The 24,447-nt window shown below is 42.3% G+C and overlaps 1 protein-coding gene across 1 annotated transcript; it reads left to right on the plus strand.

Annotated features, from left to right (window-relative positions):
• Positions 1–3,725: 3,725 nt before the first annotated feature.
• Positions 3,726–5,073, plus strand: LOC109746508 (uncharacterized). The gene is made up of 3 exons (XM_020305633.3): positions 3,726–3,836; positions 4,001–4,306; positions 4,387–5,073. The coding sequence occupies exons 1-3, from the start codon at positions 3,726–3,728 to the stop codon at positions 4,972–4,974; spliced, it is 1,005 nt and encodes a 334-aa protein (XP_020161222.2). The 3' UTR covers positions 4,975–5,073.
• Positions 5,074–24,447: the final 19,374 nt, after the last annotated feature.

Genomic DNA, 24,447 nt, shown 5'->3' on the forward strand with positions numbered 1-24,447 from the left:
CTCCTAAGTCAATATACTCTAACATAATGACTATGTTGCCGACCACATCTAGATGAAGTTCTCTAGTGTTCTTTTGCTCAATTGATCCTTGTTTTATGATCTTCTTGTTTTTATGTCTCCCTCTTAATCTACCAAAAAAACTTCGTCTAGATCTATTAACTTTTTTCACTTTTAATTGTGTTTAATTCATTGCAAATCTTTCTGTTAATTCCTTGCAAATCTTTGTGAGATATCTTTTGCCAAGTGAGCTGAGTTGACAATTTTTTTACTCTGTGTTGAACTCGGTCCCCCCGATCCAAACCCATCGGCTTGACCAAAATACAAGGTTTCCTTATGAATAGTTCATCGGTACAACCAACATGGCCTATTTCGGTCTCACGGATCGGGACCTTCCGTGACTCTGTCATCTCGGCGTCACCGACGGAAAACAAATCGACGTCACCGGTTTCAACTCTGAATTTGTTTTTTCATTTCTTACTGCCTATTTTCTCCAGCTCCACTCAATGATTCTTATCCTCTACCAGCATCTTAAGCTACATGCTGCTTTGTAGTATTTCTCAAGGATCACACCTACTTGAGTCATGCTCTAGAAGTGCCCTTCTTGGAAATTGATGTCAAAGGGGGAGAGAGAGAACATCAAAGCTTATCAAATGAGAACATGTAAGCTCTTCTGCAGATCTAAAGATGCCTGTTAACAAAAAGAGGAGAGAAGTCACATGTATCTAAGAGGGGAAAGACATGTCAATTTGTTTGATCTCAGCTTTTGGCTGATATTTCTTGTTGCTCTGATTTTAGTTGATATTACCTTTTCTTGCTCTGATTTTCTCTCACCCTACCTTCTCCCATTATCCAATATCAGATTCAGGGGGGGAAGAGTCCATGTCTAGGGGATAAAATCTTTGGAATTCATTGCACATCTTTAAAATCTTTGGGGACATGTCTATATCTAAATGAAGTACTCAGTACTCACCCATTACATGTCATCCCATTCTTGGTATTCTTGTGGTTCTCTAAAACTGTTTTACTTAGAGTGATCTTGTGTTATCTAACCCTGTTTTCTCAAGTCTACTCTTTCCAGAGCCAGCTCAAGACCACAAGGTAAGTATATGCATCACACTCATGTGCATGATGATCTCTTGCTGGTGTACATATTGTTTGCAAGAGGGATTCATAAACATGGAGGTACATTTTCAAATCACACCATTTGCTCTGATGCATATAGCTAAGATACATGTAACTCTATGCTTGCTCTGTCATGATAACGCATTCACATGTTATTATATTCTATCCTCACACGCTTGCATACATGCATGTAGGGGGAGCTTATGCATGTTACATGTCCTTCCAAAGCGTTACCTATTACTGTTCATATCTTTTACCTAAAGCTTTGATGTATGTTGTCATAAATTACCAAAAAGGGGGAGATTGAAAGCACAACTGCTCCCTTTGTGATTTTGGCAATTAATGTCAACATATCTCTTGTTGGACTAATACCTTTACCTAGTGTATTTCAGACAAGTTCAACAATGGCATGGAAAGGACAAGAGGATGTGGAACCCCATCAAAATGCTAAGGACACATATTGGCAAAAGCTCAAGACTCTTCATTTTACTTTTAGTGATCCAAGATCACATTGAGTCCATAGGAAAGCCAATACTATTAAAAGGGGATGAGGTGTTGCTTAATGGCTTGCTTGCTCAAAGTTCTTAGTGACATTGCTCCAAAATCCCTCAACCACTTTATCATTCCAAATATGTCCAAAACTCAAAGTCAAACTCGGCCCCACCGATTCATCCTATCCGGAGCTAGCAAGTTCATATGACATAGCCACTGCCAGAAACCCTAACAGTTCGGTCACACTGATGCGGATCTCGGTCTCACCGAGATGGCCCTGCAATCTCTCTTTTTTCCTTAGTAACATTTCGGTCTCACCGAGATGGCCCTGCAATCTCTCTTTTTTCCTTAGTAACATTTCGGTCTCACCGAAATGAGCGATCGGTCCCACCGAGTTTGCTTGACATCTTCTTTGTTTGCTCTTTGCTAAATCCGGTCTCACCGAGTTGATGCAATCGACGCCACCGAGTTGATGTTTTCCCTATGCCCTAGCATATCGGTCCCACCGAGTAGTTCCAGTCGGTCCCACCGAGATTCCTAACATTCACATTTTGAACTGAATCGGTCTCACCGAGTTCTTCTATTCGGTCTGACCAAGTTGGGTCAAATGTGTGTAACTGTTGGATTTTGTGTGGATGCTATATATACCCCTCTACCCCCTTCTCCATTCAGGAGAGAGCCATCAGAACATGCCTACACTTCCAGCATACATTTTTTGAGAGAGAACCACCTACTCATGTGTTGAGATCAAGATATACCATTCCTACCACAAGAATCTTAATTTCTAGCCTTCCCCAAGTTGCTTTCCACTCATATCATCTTTCCACCATATCCAAATCTATGTGGGAGAGTTGAGTGTTGGGGAGACTATCATTTGAAGCACAAGAGCAAGGAGTTCCTCACCAACACACCATCTATTACCTTTTGGAGAGTGGTGTCTCCTAGATTGGTTAGGTGTCGCTTGGGAGCCTCCGACAAGTTGTGGAGTTGAACCAACAAGTTTGTAAGGGCAAGGAGATCGCCTACCTCGTGAAGATCTACCCGAGTGATGCAAGTCCTTCTTGGGCGATGGCCATCGTGGAATAGACAATGTTGCTTCTTCGTGGACCCATCGTGGGTGGAGCCCTCCATGGACTCACGCAGCTGTTACCCTTTGTGGGTTTGAGTCCCCATCAACGTGGACGTATGATAGCACCACCTATCGGAACCACGCCAAAAATCTCCGAGTCTACATTGCGTTTGCACACTCCAATCCCATCCCTTTACTTTCTTGCAATTTTCATGTTTTACTCTTTCCGCTGCATATACTCTTGCCATGCTTGCTTGAAATGTATTGTGAATGCTTAAACTTGTGATTGAACTCCACCTTGACTTGAAGAACTTAAAATTTGCATTTTTTACTTGTTGAGGGTCTAATCACCCCCCTCTAGACCCCTCTTCACGATCCTTTCATCACTGTCTAGATTTTTAGAGCCTGTTTGGGACTGCTCTGCTCCGTAAAAATCAGCTCCGTTCCCAAAATCATAAGCCAAACAGGGTAGCTCCACAATTTGCAGCTCCGTGAAAAAACTCGAATCTGGGAGTCAGCTTCGCACTTTCTGGGGAGCTACTCGAGGGGTACTCCAAAAATTCGAGTTTTGAAAGTACTCGTGGAGTTGGTGGGTAATTACCCACCACTACCACCCATAAGTCATACCCCTTCGTTTTTTTCAACTCTTTTGTTTTTTATAGCCATCACGAACGAGAGATCTCAATAGCTTATCCTTTCGCTTTCAGGAGGCACGGACGAGAGACCTACCGCCGCCGCCGCCGCCGCCACCTGCATCGGCCGGCCGGAGCACGACGCCGGCGAGGAGACCACCAGAATGGGTCGATCCGGTGGTCCTCCTCCTCCTCCCTCCAATTTCTCTGCCCATCTCCACCATCCAAATCCCATACCTTCGAGGACGGCCATGGCCCCGGTGAAGAGGGTCGGCCTTTCCCGTCCCGACCAGTCCTTGACGGCAGCAGCCCCGTCCGTTGTGGCATCCGCCTCTTCTAGGCCGACGCCAGCAAGCCATGGGGGGACCCCTACAGCACCCTTTCCTGCGAGCCAGGAGTCAGCGTCCGCCATGGATGCTCAAGCTTCGGTCAGGCACACCACCGGCATGAGCGGCAACGTCGGCCAGACCGGTGCCGCGACCAAGAGACGTGCAGCATGCTCAGCCACTAAGGAAGAGCAGGTATACCATTTTTTCCACTTGTGTTCTATTGAAGATGATTTGTTTCCACAATACACGACCATGGTCTTGAATTTGGACAAATAATTAGATACAGTATGTAGATTGAAGTAGTATGTCTGTAGCAACGATTTGTTGAGAAATATATACTGAACTATCATGGTCAGGGTGATTCAATGGAGTGGACTGATGAGTACGTCCAAATTGTTTGTTCCTTGATGGCTGAACAAGTGGGACAGGGGAATCGTCCCAACACTCATTTGAACCCTTTAGGCTATAACACTGTGTCAGAAAGGTTCTACCAGATGACCGGAATTAGTTTATCAAAGACACAACTGAAGAACAAGTGGGATAAGTTAAAGGGCGACTGGTCTTGTTGGAATAAATTAATGAGGAAGCAAACTGGGACAGGTTGGGACAGTTCGAAGGGAGTTATTGTCATGGACAGTGAGTGGTGGAAGAAGGCGAGAAAGGTTAGTGTTGTCATATATTAAATTATAATGGTAATTGTAGTTCATAAACATGTTATGTTGATGATTTTTCTTTTCTTTAGGACATTCCTGGATGTGGCAAGTTTAGAAAAAAGCCTCTTCAAAATCTGGAGCATCTTTCCAAAATGTTTGGTGATATTTTGAATGATGAACAAGATCATTGGAATCCCATGAGTGACAACCCCATCATACCCCCAAGTCAAGAGAATTTTGTTGATGCTGATAATGTTGTTGGAATTGGAGAGGAAGAGGTTCATGACATCCCTGATGATATTGGTAATGTGGTTGGAGGTGAGGAGGATGAGGTTCATGAGGTTTCGCCTGGCATTGCTAATGCAAAGAAAAACCTCGTGTTCTTTTTGAAAAAAAATAAGAAGCCAAAGTCAAGCACAGCACTTGTTATCCAAGATAAAATCACAAAGATAGCTGAATCCGCCGCTTCTTTTACTTCAATGAAGCAAGGAGAGGTGACAATCAAGGAAGTCATGGATATGGTCTTGGAATTTGGGGCCGTGCACAGTTCCGATGAGCATGATATTGCCACGCAGTTATTTGTGAAGAAGGACCAACGGGAAATGTTCAAGACCCTTCCTAAAGAGTTTAGGTTCAATTGGCTTAAGAGGAGATACAACGACAAGTATGGAAATTGAAGAAGTAGTGTGTTGGCGCATGAATTTTTCTTACGTCATGTCATTTGAACTATTTGCTTTATGTATGTTGGAGTGAACTATTTTGTCATTGTATGCCACTTGAACTATTTTCTTTATCTATATTGGAGTGAACTATTTTATCATCATATGTCACTTCAACTATTTGTTTTATGTATGTTGGAGTGAACTATTGTATCGTTGTATGTGACTTGAATTATTTCTCTATGTAATGTCACTTAAAATATTTTCTCTATGTATGCAGATGTTTGATAGTGACAACGATGATTCTGATGATGAGAGTATGAAGTTTTGCAATCTTGTTCTGGTTGCTGCTACACTTGCACAAGTGTATTGTGATACATATCTTGATAAGAATCCACCGAGGACATCAATTCTAAGTGGTATGGGATGGTTGCAAGAGACTTTGAGGACTCCAGGTGAATGCCTTTCACAACTTCGCATGAGCATAGAAGTATTCATGGACCTTCACGACTTGTTGGTGCGAAGGTACGGGTTAGAATCATCCATGCATGTGAGCACCTATGAAAGTCTTGCAATGTTCCTCTTCATTTGTGGTGGAAATGAGTCCAACAGAAGAGTTCAAAATCATTTCAAGCACTCTGGCGAAACCATTAGTAGGAAATTTGATGAGGTTCTGAATTGTTTGATGAAAATGGCAAAAGATTTCATTAGACCTAAAAACCCCAACTTCCCAACTGTTCATAAGAGGATAAGAGATGATAGACGGGCGTATCCACACTTCAAAGATTGCATTGGTGCACTTGATGGCACGCATATTTCAGTGTCTCTGTCTCTTGAGGATAGTGTCAGATATATTGGGAAATCAGGGATACCGACTCAAAATGTTCTTGCAATTTGTGACTTTGACATGCTATTCACTTATGTGTCCGTGGGGCAACCAGGAGCTATGCATGACACTAGTGTGTTATACAATGCAATAAGTGTTGATGAAAGTTTCTTCCCACACCCTCCAAAAGGTAAACATGTTTGCATAAACTCATACAATTTACTATTTGTTCAAACATGAAATGTCCATTAAAAAATAGCTCATATCATCTCCTCCCTTTATAGGCAAATACTATGTTGTTGATGCGGGATATCCCAATCGTCCGGGATACCTGGCTCCTTACAAGGGTGAGAGGTATCATATGCCAGAATGGCATAGAGGTATGGAGCCCAAGACTCCAACAGAAAAATTCAATCGTGTTCACTCATCTATCCGCAATGTTATTGAGCGATCATTTGGAGTGCTAAAAATGAAGTGGCAGATTCTCTATAAGATGCGACCGTACCCGATGTTCAAACAAAAAATGATCGTTGTTGCCACTATGGTCCTTCACAACTTTATCCGCGAGCATAACAGCATAGACTTGGACTTTGAGCGGTTCGACCGTGATCCTGATTATGTGCCTACAATTCCAGATAGGTATAACAAATTTGTTGCTGCCTCAGATAGATCTACTGCGGAACCGGATGCTCCGACCATGGATAAATTCCGTGACGAGTTAGCCACCGCTATTTCCTCTGGTTGGAAGTAGCTATGTTCTAATCAAAGATGGTCTGGTTCTTATTTGAATCATTTCTTTTCGTTTCTTTTCAAGGAAGTCAAACAATGTATCGTCGCACATTCATGTGAAACTTTTTAATTATCTATCGATGGATATTTATGTCGAACTTTAATTTATATATCAGTCGATATATATTGGTTGTATTAATTCACATCATTTTACATCTTTGTAATCCGGCGACATGTTCATGCATACAACACTCAAACCGTGAGCACATGAGTTCACTTGTAATATTGTATTTTTTAAGTACAAAACTTGAAGAAAAAAACAATCCCTCAAGGGGCACAAATGTTAGCCCGCTCAAAACATCATCCATAATAAAATAGGGGCACAATAGACTTTTCCCACCAAATATTCCTATTCTTGAAGCTGGAGCTAACTGGAAGCCAAACAGTATAAAGTGGAGCTCGAACTTCTGGGTGAAACTGCTCTAAAGTGAAGTTGGTGGAGTGAAGCTGGTTTTCCTGGAGTGGAGTAGTCCCAAACAGGCTCTTACTAGCATAATGGATAACATTTAAGTTTTTATCAACTATTTTGTCCTAAAACAACACCAACGACATAATCGCTAGCGTCACACATAATTTCAAAAGGCAAGTTCCAATCCAGTGGTTGAACAATGGGTGCAGAAGTTAAGGCTTTCTTAAGTCTTTCGAAGGCTCCTACACAATAGTCGTCAAAGACAAATGGAACATCCTTTTTTAAAAGATTAGGAAGAGGCCCAGAAATTTTAGAGAAATCTTTAATAAACATGCTATAGAAACCAACATGACCAAGGAAACTATGATTACCTTTAATGTCTTTAGGACATGGCATTTCCTCAATTGCACCAACTTTAGCTCTATCCATCTCAATACCTTACTCAAAAATTTTATGCCCCAAGACAATACCTTCATTTACTATAAAGTGGCACTTCTCCCAATTCAAGACAAGATTAGTTTGTTCACATCTCTGCAAAACTCGATCAAGGTTGCTTAAGCAATCATCAAAAGAGGTTCTGTAAACAGAAAAATCATCCATGGAAAACTCAACAATCTTTTCACAAAAATAAGAGAATATAGAAGTCATACATCTTTGAAACGTAGCAGGTGCATTACATAAACCAAAAGGCATACGTCTATAAGCATAAGTTCCAAAAGGGCAAGTAAAAGTGGTTTTCTCTTGATCAGGTTGCGATACAGGTATTTGAGAAAACCCAAAATATCCATCAAGAAAACAAAAGTGTGTGTGCTTAGACAATCTTTCTAACATTTGATCAATGAAAGGCAAAGGGTAATGATCTTTTCTAGTAGCTTCATTTAATTTCTGAAATCAATTACCATTCTATAGCCAGTCACTATTCTTTGTGGAATAAGTTCGTTTTTATCATTAGGAACAATAGTGATACCTCCTTTCTAAGGGACACAATGAACGAGACTTACCCATCTACTATCCGCTATGAGATAGATTATACCTTCTTCCTGAAGTTTTAGTATTTCAGTTCTTACCACTTCCTTCATCTTAGGATTCAATCATCGTTGATGATCAACAACGGGTTTAGCATCAGGTTCCATATTAATCTTGTGCTGACAGAGAGTGGGACTAATGCGCTTAAGATCATCAAGAGTATATCCAATAGCAGCATGGTGCTTCTTCGGAATTTTTAATAATCTTTATTCTACATGTTCTGAAAGGTTAGCACTAATAATAACAGGATATATCTTTTTCTCTTCAAGATAAGCGTACTTCATAGTATCAGGTAATTGCTTTAATTCAAACACAGGATCACCTTTAGGAGGAGGAGGACCTCCTAGAATTTCAGCAGACAAATTGTGTTTAAGGATAGGTTGTTGTTCAAAGAATATTTTATCTATTTCATTTCTTTCATGCAAGTGCATATCATTTTCATGGTCTAGCAAATATTGTTCTAGTGGATCAGTTGGAGGTATGGCAATAGAAGCAAGACCAATAATTTCATCCTTACTAGGTAATTCTTTATTATGAGGTTGTCTACGAAACTTACAGAAGTTAAACTCATGAGACACATCACCAAAGTTGACACTGACCATTTCTTATGGCAATCTATCTTAGCATTAACAGTGTTCAAGAAAGGTCTACCAAAGATAATGGGACAAAAGTCATATTGTGGGGAACCAAGAACTAGAAAATCAGTAGGGTATTTTATTTTTCCACACAAGACTTCAACATCTCTAACAATCTCAAGTGATGTAATAGTATCTCTATTAGCAAGTTTAATAGTAACATCTATGTCTCCTATTTCAGCGGGTGCTATATCATTCATATTTTCTTGGTATAAGGTAAAAAGATAAGCACTCACACTAGCACCCAAATCACATAAGCCATGATAGCAATGATTTGCTATTTTAACTGAGACAACAGGTATGCCAACAACAGGCTTATTCTTATCTTTAGTGTCGGGTTTGGCAATTCTAGCTGGTTCAGCACATAAACATGCCCTTTAATATTTTCGACTAAGAGATCTTTAACCATAGCAACACTAGGTTCTACTTTAATTTATTCCGAGGGTTTAGGTGCTTTAATATTACTTTTGCGAACCACTGTTGACACTTTAGCATGTTTCTTTATCCTAATAGGGAAATGTGGTTTTTCAATATCAGCAGTAGGAACAACTGGGCCAACATTATAAATGATAGTTTCATATTTAACTAAAACTGGTTCTTTAATTTCTTCTTTAATAGGGGAATGGTATTTAAACCACTTCTCCTTAGGGAGATCAACATGAGTAGCAAAAGATTCACAAAAAGAGGCTACTATCTTATAGTCAAGTCCATACTTAGTGCTAAACTTGTGAAAAGCATCGGTATTCATAAAAGATTTAACAAAATCAAACTTAAGTCCATTCTAATTCTTTCCAAAAGACCCCACCTGAATTCAATAGCTTTCTTCATAAAAGAACCAATACAAGAAGTATCGAGCATGGATTGATCATCACGAGAAAGCCAAGCTATCACGCCCAATATGCGATCCTATCCGAGAGGAACTCGAAGGTCCCACCAAGGATAGAGCCGCATATTGAAGACGCTTTTGCAAGGTGGATATCATTACACCGTACCATTACATAATAGATGGGGATACATAAAAATGCCACCTAAATACATCAATAAATAGCAACCATCATATAGAAGAGCGGCATCCGACTATGGATGAAAACAAATGAAAAACAAGAACGACATCCACCCTGCTAGCCCAGACTGCCGACTAGGAACCAATCCCTCAATCGAAGAAGAACTCCAAAACAAGTAAACATCGCTCTCACGTCATGATCATCACATTACCTATACCTACAACTGTTGTTGTAGTAATCTGTGAGCCACAAGGACTCAACAATCCCATTACCATGGGTATCAAGACTAGCAAAGCTTAATGGGAATGGAATGGATAAGTGGTGAAGTTGCAGCAGCACTAAGCATTGTATGGTGGCTAACTTACGAGTACAAGAATAAGATGAGAAACTACGCAACGGTCGCAAACTAGTAATGATGAAGAAGTGATCCTGAAATACTTACATCCAAACATAACCCAACCGTGTTCTCTTCCCGAACTTCATCAAAAAGAGACAATCACGGTTACACACGCGGTTGGTGTATTTTATTTTGGATCTGGTGTCAAGTTCTCTACAACCGGATATTAAAAACTCCCATCTGCCACATAACTGTGGGCACGGCTTTCAAAAGATTAAACCCTGCAGGGGTGTCCCAACTTAGCTCATGACAAGCTCTCACGATCAACGGAGGAAAATCCTCCTCTTGGGACAACCCGATCAAGCTCGGAATCCCGGTTCACAAGACATTTCGACAATGGTAAAACAAAACCAGCAAGACCTCCCGACGTGCCAACACCTTGATAGTAGCCGCGCGTATCTCGTCTCAGGCCACAATCAGATGGGTCAAGCTACGAGTAAAACCAGACCTCGAGTTTCCCCATGGTGGCCCCGCAGGTTGCCCGGTTTGGACCAACACTCATGAGGAGCACTGACCTGGGTTGTTAATTAAGAGTACTCAGGTGCTAGCCGGTCCCTATGCAAGTTCTAGTTGTTATTAGGCAAATAGTAAAACCAATGTTGGGCCTTGTTGGAAGAGTTTTATTCAAAGCGAACTGTCAAGGGGGGCCCATAAACCGCGAACGCGTTAGGAATGCAAAATTCAAGGAACATAACACCGGTATGACGGAAACTAGGGCGGCAAGAGTGGAACAAAACACCAAGCAAAAGGCCGAGCCTTCCACCCTTTACCACGTATATAGATGCATTGATTAAATAAGAGATATTGTGATATCCCATGATATCCATGTCCCAACATGGAACAACCTGCAACTACACCTGCAACTAGCAATGCTATAAGAGGGGGTAACATTGCCAAACAACTGTTTGCTGGGATGGTGAAAAGGTTAGAGGTTGTTTCATGGCATATTGGGAGGCTTGATAAACAAGTGATGGGTAGCGCGACATAGCGATAGCATCGAGACAACTAGCATAGCAAAGATAGTAGTGAGATCCAAGGGAATGGTCATCTTGCCTGAAATCCCGCTAGGAAGAAGATCGAGTCCAAGAAGTAGACGAACGGGCGTAGACGAACCAAGCATAGTCGAACGTATCCTCACGATCGCAACGAAACAGGAACTATCGAGAAGAAGCAAAAAACATGGTAAACACACAAGCACATACACATGGCATGATGCGCAACCAAGTATGATGCATGAAAAGGCTACATGATGCTACTCATGGCAAGAGACGATGCATACAAGAAGCCCACATCAAGCAAGTTTAAATGAGGCCGGAATCAACATACAACAATTCCGGAAACTCCCCATAAGAAAATTTCGAAATTGGTCCATATATGAATAACACATTATGTTGAAGTTGTTAAACAACAAGTTAATATGCACCATGATGATCTACACGTCTTTCTAGTCAAGTTACATATAAGGTTCATTTAATCCGGAGCTACGGCCTAGAAGATATGAGCAAAACAAGTTAAACATGGCATTGATGCAAAATGCATACAAACATCAAGCTCACATACTCAAATCAATGATGCAACATGACATGATGAAACTACACGCAAAACCAAGCAAGTTTCATATAGAGCATGTTCAAAACGGAGCAACGGTTCAACACATACACTCAAAGCAAGTTTTATTAACAATCTTCCCTAAACAACAAGTAGGCACTTTGCAATCATCAAAACAACATGCTACAGGAACCATATGAGCACAAACTTGATAAGCACTTGAAGTACAGATTTCGTACTTCAAATAACTTTAAGGTTCGGGTACATAGGTATCAAGATTAAACCAATTTGATCAATGCAAAGTTCTGTTATAGATTCATGACTTGTTGGACTAATACCTTTACCTAGTGTATTTCAGACAAGTCTCTTGGGTGATTTTGGCAAAGTTCTGTTACATATTCATGACTTGGTGAAAAACTGGGCACATACATGAGCAGAGTTAATATGATGGCATGTTGGAGGCATTAAACAAAGATGCTACAATACAAGAACAAGGCATCAAAAGGCATAGAATTCTAGTACATATCATGGAGCTCAAATCACACAACATGGAATATATATATAAGTAACATGTTCATCGGAATCATCAAGACAAGATGCCAACATGAAATAGCAGATTCTCAGACTTAGTGAAAATTTGGGAATGCAAAACAATAACATTATGATGCTGACTTTGGAGGCACATAACAGCAAGCATAGCAATTTTAACAAATATGCAAAGGAAATGAGCATGTAGTAGGCATGTAATACTTCCATTTAAACCAAAGGAACAATTTATAAGATGCATAGATTAATTACAAAGAGCTTTGCAAAATGGAACATGTTGTTAACAGACTGGCAGATATATTTTCAAGCAATTTAAGAGCATGAAAAGAACAAAGTACAGTAGGCTATAATTGCAAAAAAGGGCATGGATGGATATAGCATAACATGGTATTCAAAACATGGTTACTCAATATCTCTAGATTATGCATAGACTTGATGATAGCATCAAGTAAACATGGCATCAAAATATAACAGATTCAGACTTGGCAGAATTTACCAAGTCTCTGAAAACAGCAAACAGTGAGGAGGCCACTTTGCAAGCTCATGGAACTCACATCAGGACATATCATGGCATTAAATAAATACTAAAAGCAACAAGACATGAAAATGAACCAAACACATGTTGACAAGATGCTCATATGATGCATGCATTAAATCACACAAAAATAACAAAAGGGCAACTTTTATCAGTTTTCAGCAGTAACATTACTTAGCACTTATGCAACAGAGATTAAGACATGGATATGCACTCTAACATGAATGAAACCACCACCATCATGTAGAGCACAGATCTTAGAACATTTTTCATATATAGATCATTTCAATCGGACAAACATGCACATGCTTATGACATGTCAAACATGCTTATATGATAAACAGAATTCAGGGACTTGGTAGAAAAACCACCTCGGGGAAACGGGACGAGATGGATCCGTGGATCGGGGAATCCTGTTTGGTTGGCTGTATGGAGTGGTCTAGGGACGGACGTGGACGATGCGGTGCCGGGACGACAGAGTTCCGGGACGGCGCGGTGCGGTGGGGCCATTTGGTTTGGCGGTCCCGCGGATCCAAGGCACGACAGTCCCGGAGGGGCAGCGGAGGCCGGAGGCCGAGGCAGGGAAGCGGCGGCTCCGGGGCGCAGGTTGCCAGATCCAGGTGGCAGGGCTTCACCCATGGCCGGATATTGTCGGATCCGGCGCGGGGACGCGCGGAGGCGGTGGCGGGGAGTGTGGGCAGCGGCAGAAGGGAGCTCGGGCGCCGGCGGCAGTTGCAGGCGCGGCACGAGGTCGGGGCAGCGGCGAGCAGAGTGGTGGAGGCCGGCAGGTCTCATCTTCGGCGGCGGTGTTCGACGGGCGGCGTGGGGTCGCCGACGGGAGAGCTTGGCGGCGCGGAGGCGCACGGAAGGAGCACAGGGCAGCGCTCATGCGGGCGCTAGGGCAAGCGTGCGCGGTGCGCGAACCAGACCAGGCCCGGGGCGGGCCTGTGGAGGGCCGGGAGGACCGCGGTGGCTGCGGGTCGATAGGGGGGACGTGGCAGTGCCTGGTTGGTGGAGGGCGATGGCTGCGGCGGCACGCTGGAGATTTGGCGGCAACAAGTGGCTAGGGGAGGCTGGTCGGGCGTGGATTCCGAGGAGGTGGGCGGCGGCGCTGAAGGTTAGGGGAGGCTAGGAGGGGTAGGTTTTGCAGATTAGGACGAGGGGTGTCTATTTATAGCAGGGGATGCTAGGATTAGGGGTTTTGCTCCGTTTCGGAGCCGTTCGATCGCCATCCGATGGTCCGAAGCGGAGGGGGTAGGTAGGTGGGCTAGTGGGCTGTGTAGGAGGACTTGGGCTGAGGGGAGAGAAGAGAAGTGTGGCCCGGCAGTAGTTTCCGGATACCGAAAATGTCCGACGTATAGACCGGCTATAGTACCACTATAGTTATCCGTTAGGGCATCAAACAGACTCCAAATGCGATGAAATTTGGCAGGCGGTCTACCTACAATAAAAGAAGACCGCGCGCTAGCTTTCACCCCATTCTGAGAACATTTTTACCCCGCTTATAAAATAATATTTCGGAGGTGCCGCGGGCGTGTGCGAGTGTGAATGGGCTCGCAACGGATAACGGAGAGAATTGGGATACCCATACGGATGCAAGTTTTGAAAAACATGTAGATGAAATGCATATGATGACATGGCAAAGTGCAACATGCAAGCGAATGACATGTCAACGATGGCGAATAACTGGAAAACATTTGGCGCACCGGTCTCGGGGTGTCACACGAGCATAAAAATTCTGAATAATAATTTATCTTGAGAGCTCATGATTGGGGCATGAATATAACATTGAATTAAGCCTCCCCCAAGATAGAGCGATACTTTCTCCTTCATGAGGCCAAAAATTAGATATATAATTCCCATCACGATGAACTAGATGCATAGGATTTTTTTTGTGAAATTCCAATTTCAATTGATTCCAATTCCAAGCTCCCATATCACCGCATAGCCTATACCATGTCAATGACTTTCCCTTCAAATATAAAGGTAAAACCTTCTTCTTAACTTCATCTCTGGTAAATCTGCAAGCTTAAACAATCCACAAATATCATCCACATCAATCAAATGCATATATGGATGTTTTGTTCCATCTCCTGCATAAGGATTAGCTAGCAGTTGTTCTATAATACCCGAAAGAATTTCATAACCAATATTTTCAGTAGGTGTAGTAGGTTGAGGGGCAACTCTTTGTGTTTCTAGTCGAGGTGAAGATACCCCGAACAAACCCCTCAAAGGATTGTTTTCCATGGTAACAAGTGACAGTAAATTTTGGCATGTAGTATAAGTTTTTCCTTACCAATTTCATGCCCCAATCAGAATGAGTCTTGATGACCCACAAGTATAGGGGATCAATCGTAGTCCTTTCTATAAGTAAGAGTGTCGAACCAAACAAGGAGCAGAAGGAAATGGCAAGTGGTTTTCAGCAAGGTAATTTCTGCAGGCACTGAAATTATCGGTAACAAGTAGTTTGATAGCAAGATAATTTGTAAAAAGTAACAAGTAACAAGTAACATAGTAACAACAAATGCATTAGCCCAATCCTTTTTGTAGCAAAGGGCAGGCCGGAACAATCTCAGATAGTAAGTAAAACGTTCTTGAGGCCACACGGGAATTTCATCTAGTCACTTTCATCATGTTGGCTTGATTTGCATTTGCTACTTTGAAAATTTGATATGTGGGTGGACCGGTGCTTGGGTGCTATTCTTACTTGAACAATCCTCCCACTTATGATTAACCCCTCGCAAGCATCCGCAACTACGAAAGAAGTATTAAGATAAAATCTAACCATAGCATTAAACATATGGATCCAAATCAGCCCCTTACGGAATAGCGCATAAACTGGGATTTAAGCTTCTGTCACTCTAGCAGCCCATCATCTAATAACTACTCTGCAATGCATTCCCTTAGGCCCAAATATGGTGAAGTGTCATGTAGTCGATGTTCACATAACACCACTAAGGTAATCACACCGTACATATCATCAAAATATTGAACACATATCAAATTTACATGGTTACTTGCCACATGGTTTCTCCCATGGCCTCAAGAACAAGGGAAACTACTCACAAATAGTATTCATGGTAAAGATCAAAGGGATATTAAATAGCATAATGGATCTGAACATATGATCTTCCACCAAATAAACTGGCTAGCATCAACTACAAGATGTAAACAACACTACTAGTTACCCAGATGTACCAATCTGAGGTTTTGATACAAAGATTGAACATAGGGTTGGAGATGAGATGGTGTTGTTGAAGATGTTGATGAAGATTGGCCTCCCAAAGATGAGAGGGTTGTTGGTGATGACGGTGGCTTCGATTTCCCCTTCTGGGAGGGAAGTTCCCCTGGCGGAATCGCTCCGCCGGAGGAAAAAAGTGCTCCTTCCCAAGTTCTGCCTCGAGACGGCAACGCTCCATCCGAAAAGTCATATCCTTATTTTTTCTAGGTCAAAAGACCTTATGTACTAGAAAATGGGCACCGGAGGTGGGCCGGGGCCCCCACTACCCACCATGGCGCGCCAGGAGGAGGTGACGCGCCCTGGTGCCTTGCAGGCGCCTGGGTGCCCCCCTCTGGTGTTTTTTCTCCAATATTAATTATATATTCCAAAATAATTCTCCGTAAAATTTCAGCCCATTTGGAGATGTGCAGAATATGTATCTCTGACATAGCTTTTTCAGGTCTAGAATTTCAGCTGCCGGCATTCTCCCTCTTTGTGTAAACCTTGCATATTATGAGATAAAAGGCATTAGAATACTCCACAGAGTGTTATAATGCATAAAAACACTATAAATAACAGTAGGAAAACATGATGCAAAATGGACGTATCAGCACACCCACGACGACAAATACAGAGAGGGTATCCTGCGCGGCTCCAATGGCGCTCCCAGCGGCTGTCAATGACGAGCGGTAGTTCACCATCCATGCCGTAGTGGACACCCACAGAAGGTTCATGTAGTTGCCGGTAGTGTACACCAACAACCCGATCTGGGTGGAGAACTCCATCCACACTATGGAGTTGTTGCTTGCTGAGGAGAAGTACAAGGTGATCAGATTCGACTTCGAGTACACCCGCACTTGTGTCAGGTCTCGTCACAAGGTCGCCATCACCCTGATGTGCGTGGCAATCATGTTCTCGTCTACCACTACTACCTGGCCACAAGGCCCTGCGAGCGTTTCGTCAGGTTTGTCAACAACCCCCACTACATGTTCGCTACTGTGGACATCACCAACGATGTAAAGGTGCTAAAAAATTTGGGCATCGCCTGCCAGAATCTTGTCGACATCCAAGGCCAATACAAGATCTGGGGCAGCAAGAAGCATGAGTAGGACTCATTGGTTCACCTCGCCGAGGCCATCATCAACCCCTACTACAGAGACATGAAGAAATCCTGCAACAAGGACAAGCGTGCCTGGCACTCGGCCTGGATGTATAAACTCGATGAAGCTCACGTAGTGTACGCGTCCAAGGAGGCGTACACGAGCTATAAGATGTACGGGCGGGTCGTTGACATGAGGAAGTGCCTCCTTCCCCAAGACGGCCAGGGATCCAGACGAAAGCAGAGCAATTGCAAGCGTCGTCACAACAAGAAGTAGATGATTAGATGATCTTTTCAGCTACTTTAGTTGGCATGTAATTGTTTGCTTTGGTGTGTGCAAATGTTAAGTGTGTAGTCACTTATGTAATTGGATGTTTAATTTGGTTATGCAATCATGTTCTTATAAACATATATGTTGTTGTTCTGTAGACAGAGCATAGATGTTGTGCGGACAGAGCAAATCACATTGCCCACGGGCTAAACTAGGGAACCCATCGGTGACGATTTCAACAATCGCTGACAATTGTATACCAGCAAGTGTTTGCCGACAACACTCATGGCTTATTAGCAGAAATCGTTTGTGTTGTTATCGGTCTTCCCACACATTTTTTATTACTGGCATGTTTGCCGCGTATCACACACATCTTATTAAGTTGAACCGTTTATGTTGTGTTGGCTCATCACAAACAGTTTGTCCCAGTGAACTATATGCCATATATCGCGCACACCTTGGTCTGGCTGATCGTTTCTATTGTGTTGGGTAATCACAAACAGTTCATCCGAGTGAATTGTATGATATATCACACACACCTTGATCCGGCTAACCGTTTCTGTTGTTATGCTCATTGCAAACAGTTCGTATGGATCAATTGTATGCCACATATCATACACGCATCTCTAATACGAATCGTGTTAGATGTCTCCGCCATCGCACACAGTTCGTCTTATGTTGGTGACGGTTTTATTAGAGCACCGTTTGCGATTAATGCATCGCACACACACTACAAAAAAATACACTTCCGTGATGATACGTGTTTGTCACATTAGGTCACGTTTTCTGTCATGCATGTACATCCATGAAGATTTTATGACAGAATCAAGATAGTCATACCTGTGCTGTCGTAGAAGTGTTCGATGACATTACCAAAATTATCATCATGGAAGTGTCCACTTCCATGACGATAAATCGCTCGTCATAGAAGTGGTTTCATCAAGGGTGACCGACACATGGCATCCACCGTAACGGCTCACCGTTAAGCTATCGGGTCCGGTTTTGGATCCGATAACCCGTTAACAGCCCCGACCAATGGGGTTTTCCACATGTAAAATCATCATTGGCTGGAGGAAACACGTATCGGCTCACCGTTGGGACAGATGTCATCCACTCATTGGACCGAAGGCGCCTATGATATGTCAACACGTGGCACGACCCAATAGAGGCCCATTCCTGTGAAAAGGCTGGCCCGTTTGACTTGGTCAAAAGGTGGCGGGCCGGCCCACGGAAAGCCTGTTAATGGCCTGTTCGTATATAGCCCATTTACAGCCCGCTAACCTAGGGCCCGTTACGACCTATCCGAATTAGGCCTAGTAGTGTCATCTGGGCCGTCCAATATGATTCCAGCCCATTTTAACTTCCAGCCCATGTATGGCCCATGATGTCTTTCGGCCCATATGAGGCCCTTTGTAAGTCTTGGCCCATTAATGGCCCGTGGTGAAATTGGCCCGTAATGAACATTGTATCACTTTATACCCATTAACGGCCCATTATTCCATTCGGCCGTATCCAGCCCATGTTATCTTTCGGCCTTCTCAGGACCCATTTATTCTTGGGCTCATTTCCAGCATTCGTTTACTTATGGCCCGTTACTGTCATTTTCTGCTTGTGGGCCAAATTCAGCCCGTGGTTACAGTCGGCCCGTTTGTGGCCCGTTAATACGTTGGCCATTTTCATAGCGTCATCAAATACGGCCGATTAACGATGACCCGTTATGGTCGGCCCATGAATGGACGATTCCAACTCTAGCCCATTTACGGCCATAATGTGGTCTGTTATTGGCCCATGTTTGGCCAATCGGTCATGCGGCCTGTAGAAGGCCCATTGATGATACGGCTCGTAGCCCATTGATGATTCGGCCCGTAGAAGGCCCATTGTGTCTACGGCCCATAGAAGGCCCATTGTTTCTACGGCCCGTAGGAGGCCCATGGTAACTACAGTAAATATGTATCCCATGGTTATTGTGTCCTAGTTTTAAAAAATAGGTTATTATGGCCACTAGCAAACCGCGGAAAAAGAACTGCACTGACTACAAGCAAAGAAATAAACAAGACAATAAGGAAATAAATAAGCAAGCAACTTACGCTAGGCTATCACAACCATTACACATATTACATCGACTAGGCATCAAAGTTCGCCACCAGTGCGAATATAGGGAACAAAGTAGCATATCATATACACTGGTTGTCAAAGTTGGCGACCAGTACAAATAAACGCCGCAATAAAACAAGTCCAGAACTGAAACCACTTCAGAAGAGCTCAAGAAACAATATCCTGGGTATCCATAATGCTGGCAAGATGCTTAGCAACCTTATTAACTTTCTCTTGTTTGGCGCTTAAATCCTCCAGCACTTGCTGTTGCACCAGAAAGTATGCATCTGAATTCTGCAGGGACTTCCTCAGTCCTTCGGCTTCTTGTCGCATAACATCTGATCGATGTCTTTCAACTTGAAGTTGAGACTCAAGAAGTCGAACTGATTTAGGCAGTGAGTTCGAAGAGCTGGTGCTAGCAGTAGTAGCCAGTAACTCGAACACTACATCAAGAGAGGACTTTGGGGTTGTCTCAGTGTCTTCAATATAGTTTTTATCAGCTTTCTTGGAGACCAACAGGGATGTCTCACTATCTTGAACCTTATTTGCATTACTTCCTTTACCATTTCATAACGGGGTACTCGTCTGCAATATTTTATCCGTGTTCTAAAAGAGAAACAAACAAACACATCACATGTTTACAATGTAGTATATGAAACTCATTTTGATAAACCAGTTCAGTAGTAAGGTGGACAGGATAACAACATGAAACAAACATATATCTATGTAGTATGGTCACTGTATGGTCTATATCATTCTAGTTTCTGTTGCCAAATCAAGATAGATACAGTTCGAATCATATCTATTTAAAACAAAGCAGCATAGACAGAATATAAGTGTGGGAAACTACACAGCAATAACAACACTTGTAATGTGCATGGCATGAGAACATAACTGTTTATTCAATTGAAACTGAAATCAACATAGATCAAGTTACAATAGCAAACACGTTAAAGAAACAAGTTTAAAACATACCTGTTGTGCCATTGGGGTTTCAATTGCATCCTTCAAATTTGAAATTAGTTGGTATGAGTAAATACAGTGATGCAAGAGCAAAGTAGTATGAACCATAGCTACGGAACCTGACCTGAGAACAATTCTTCTGCTTTAAGCGTTGACTTGGGGTTCGGAGTGGTGGTCCTCGTGCTTTGGGCATTGCAGTTGCCTTACTAACTGCTCGTGTTTTGGTGCTCTGTGGTGGAGACGGTGCTGTGTCAACTGGAACTGGGTTACTATCTGCTGGGGTTGGGGTTAGAAGGGGTGTAGCTAGTTCTCTGTCCAACTGGGTAGGGGTACAATCTGCGTGAGTCTGGGTTATGTGTGGTGGGGCTGGTTCTTGGGAAAATACAACCGTCGTTCTATCTGCATCGACAGGTAGCATGATCTTTTCCAAAGACCGTGTTTTACTCCCGCAGATACTGCCATCACCCCTCCAATTGAAATGGCTAATAAACAAGAAAAGTAATTGAATGTAAGTACATTGTAAGATAGACAGTTGCAATGGCTAGTAGGGAAGAAAACATGGCATGAAACAATTCACATTTATGTTGTCTAACCAAACAGAATAGCATGCCATAATTTCACATATATGATGGCTAATTAAACAGGATAGCATGACACAATTTCACATGTATGATGGCTAACTAAACAGGATAGAATGACATACTTCAAAATATGATGACTATGTAAACAGGAGGACATGATATAACTATACGATGTGTCTATTAAAGTGGTTGGCATGCCATAAATCACCAACATGCCGTCGATGGAAACATGATGGCATGATATAATTCACGGATAGAATGACATAATTCAAAATATGATGACTATGTAAACAGGAGGACATGATATAACTATACGATGTGTCTATTAAAGTGGTTGGCATGCCATAAATCACCAACATGCCGTCGATGGAAACATGATGGCATGATATAATTCACGGATAGAATGACATAATTCAAAATATGATGACTATGTAAACATGATGAGATGATATAACTATATTATGTCTTTAGAAAATGGGTTGGCATGCCATAATTCAGATACATGGTGTCTATGTAAACATCATGGCATGATATAATTCAAATATATGATTTATATACTAAGCAAGTGAGCAGAGGGCAATTGCATATATGATGTGTCAACTAAGGAGATGGCATTCAATATTGTGTATATGATGTAAAAACTAAGCATTGCAATACAACATATGCATGATATGAGTAATATAACCCTGCCAAGTTTGAGCATACACCTTAGGGGGATAATAGTACTGGTCATCTGCCTCTGAATCCTCCTCTGAAGAGCTATCTGTAACCAGCAAGATATCTGCTTCAGCAGGTAGCATTGTCTGCTCTGAAGACCTTCTTTTCACTCCAGATTTCTCCATCACCAATTCAAATGGCTGATGCACAGGAAGAGCAGTTGAATATACAAACATTGTCGACAAATGCAATGAGAAATACAAAAAGAAGGACGACATGATATAATTCACATATATGACGCTTGGCTAAACAGCATGGCATTGCATAATTCACATATATAATGCCTTGCAACAAGAGAGCATTTCATAATTCACATATATAATGTCTTGCAACAAGATGGCATTGCATAATTCACATATATGGTAATTAGACACTAAAGAGGTGGCATTCTCACAAAGCATGTCTAAACTAAGCAAATGACATAGCAATGCAAGGTACCATACACACGATATGAGCAACATAATCCTGCCAAGTTAGAGCATGCACCTCGGGGTGGAAATAGGACTGGTCATCTGTCTCTGAATCCTCCTATGAGGAGCAATCCGTAACCAGCAAGACATGCACTTCGTCAGATAGCATTGTCTGATCTAAAGACCTTGTTTCCACTCCAGATTTTTCCATGACCATGCCGAATGGCTGATGCACAGGAAGAGTAATTGAATGTACTAAAATTGTTGACAAATTTAACACGTAATAAAAAATGATGGCATGATATAGTTCACATATAAGATGACTGGCTAACCAGGGTGGCATTGCAAAATTCACATATATGATGCCTGGCTAAACAAGATGGCATTGCATGATTCACATATACGATAAAGAAACTAAACAGATGGCATTGACACAAAGCATGTCTAAACTAAGCAGATGACATATTTGATGTATACAGTAAGCAATGCAAGGCACCATATGCATGATATTACCAACATCAGCATGCCAAGTTAGAGCGAAGACCTCAGGGGGTAAATAGGAGTGGTCTTCTCCTTCTGAATCCCCCTCAGAACAGTTATCTTCCTCTTGATTACGATCCGAAATGGGTGGAGGGGGGCTGCCTTTGCGCCCACCATGGAGCGACGTCTGCATGAAATTTTATTGCCATGCAAGGCTCGTCTCTTTTGCTCTCCATGTCCAGTTCCATTGTCTACAATAACTGACATGCATAGGAATAAAACATAGTGAGATTATGTAAGGAGTGCATGCACAAATCCAGAGTGATGGTAGCAAACTGTGGATAGACCCAAAACCAATGATAGCAGGCAGATAATAGCTTTAGTTAAAAAATACAGATAATGGCTCCTTTAATGTTTGTTTTCACCCAACATGAAACTCATAGTAGACACCCGGGATTAACCAGATAGTAGACAAATACTACTGATTGCTGCCCCAATATGTACCCCACAACCATTTAAAAACTCAAGTTTCAGCATTAGTTTGGACCTGACTCAGAGTCTAATAGGTGAACACGACGATAAAGTAGCATGTCATCATATTAAGCGATGCATAACGTAAGCAAACACGGAAGAGTGCGATCTCTCTTGCGGACCCGTGTAGTCCTCAAGGTCATCTACTCAATTGATGATGGTAATGCAGTTATCGTGGCTGCCGGCAGCAGGGAAGAAGATCTGAGGCGGCGAAAGACAGTCTGGAGAGTGGTCCCTGCTGTGGTGAACCCTTCCATCGTTGGAGCAGCTGAGCTGGGGTGGAACACAACGCAGCAGGAGCAGGACAAACCACACAAGGTTTTCTTTGACACATATCTGTAACAGAAGTAATTGTGTAAGGGCTTGTTTGAATTTGAGGATTCTAACAATGCAAGGATAGGAAATAGACAGGAATAGGATAGGAATGCACGTGCAAAACAGAGAATTTAAGAACACAGGATTCTGCCAATCTGGGTGTTTGATTCACAAGAATTGGAAGATCACAGGATGCAAAGAAGCATGGTGAGATTAAGTCAAACCACAAGAAAATGTACGGTTATAATGCTATTATGCTACTATCTCTTAGTCTTGTGCTTCATGAATAGGAATTGAAAAGGAGGACAAGTGGAAATTAAAATTCCTACGGTTTTTCTTTCAAGGAGACACTAAAGGAACAAATCCTACAGTTTTCCTTTGCTCCATTCCTTCGAACCAAATTCATGAATAGTAGTACCATAGGAAACTTTCCAATTCCTATGTTTTTCCTTCACTTTTCCTTTCAAGCACTAGCGATTCTAGTAGGCAGGCTTGAGCAAGGAAAAGCCTACACTCAAAAAATGTTTTTGTGCTACTTCTATTACTTTGGACCCAGGCCACTGCCCTACTAGCTGAACTCCCAGGCCCATCAACAAATGCACAACTCAAACACGCAGAGATAAATAATGATGGCGTTCAAGAGAGTCCATCACGGATAGCTAAGTTGCATGGTACCACACTGCTTGTCATATAGTAGGATAAAATAATTGTATTTCACATTACTACATGTGCTCAGTGGACAATATATATAACATGTAGAGTAAAAAAGAGATGCAACTAGTGTACAACCTCTTTGGCGAAGCCATGTCGATCTCAGCGTGATTGGGTTGGTCGGTGAGGATGCTCCGGCTGACTTGGCTGTCGGAGGAGGGGAAGAAGATCTTAGGCGTCTGGAGATGGAGCCCGGGGTACTGCTCCGCTGTGATGGAGGGTTTCGTCATTGGAGCAGCTCCGGTGAGTTGTACGACGCCGAGGCTGAAACAGGACAAGAGAGACAATGTTAACCTGAGTAGAATTCTAATAGCATCTCCAATAGATGACGTAAAATACATAACCACAAAGTGCTAGATGTAAAATACATCAGCCGCTCATCTT

This window comes from Aegilops tauschii, chromosome 1 (assembly GCF_002575655.3).
Source record: "Aegilops tauschii subsp. strangulata cultivar AL8/78 chromosome 1, Aet v6.0, whole genome shotgun sequence".
Taxonomy (NCBI): domain Eukaryota; kingdom Viridiplantae; phylum Streptophyta; class Magnoliopsida; order Poales; family Poaceae; genus Aegilops; species Aegilops tauschii.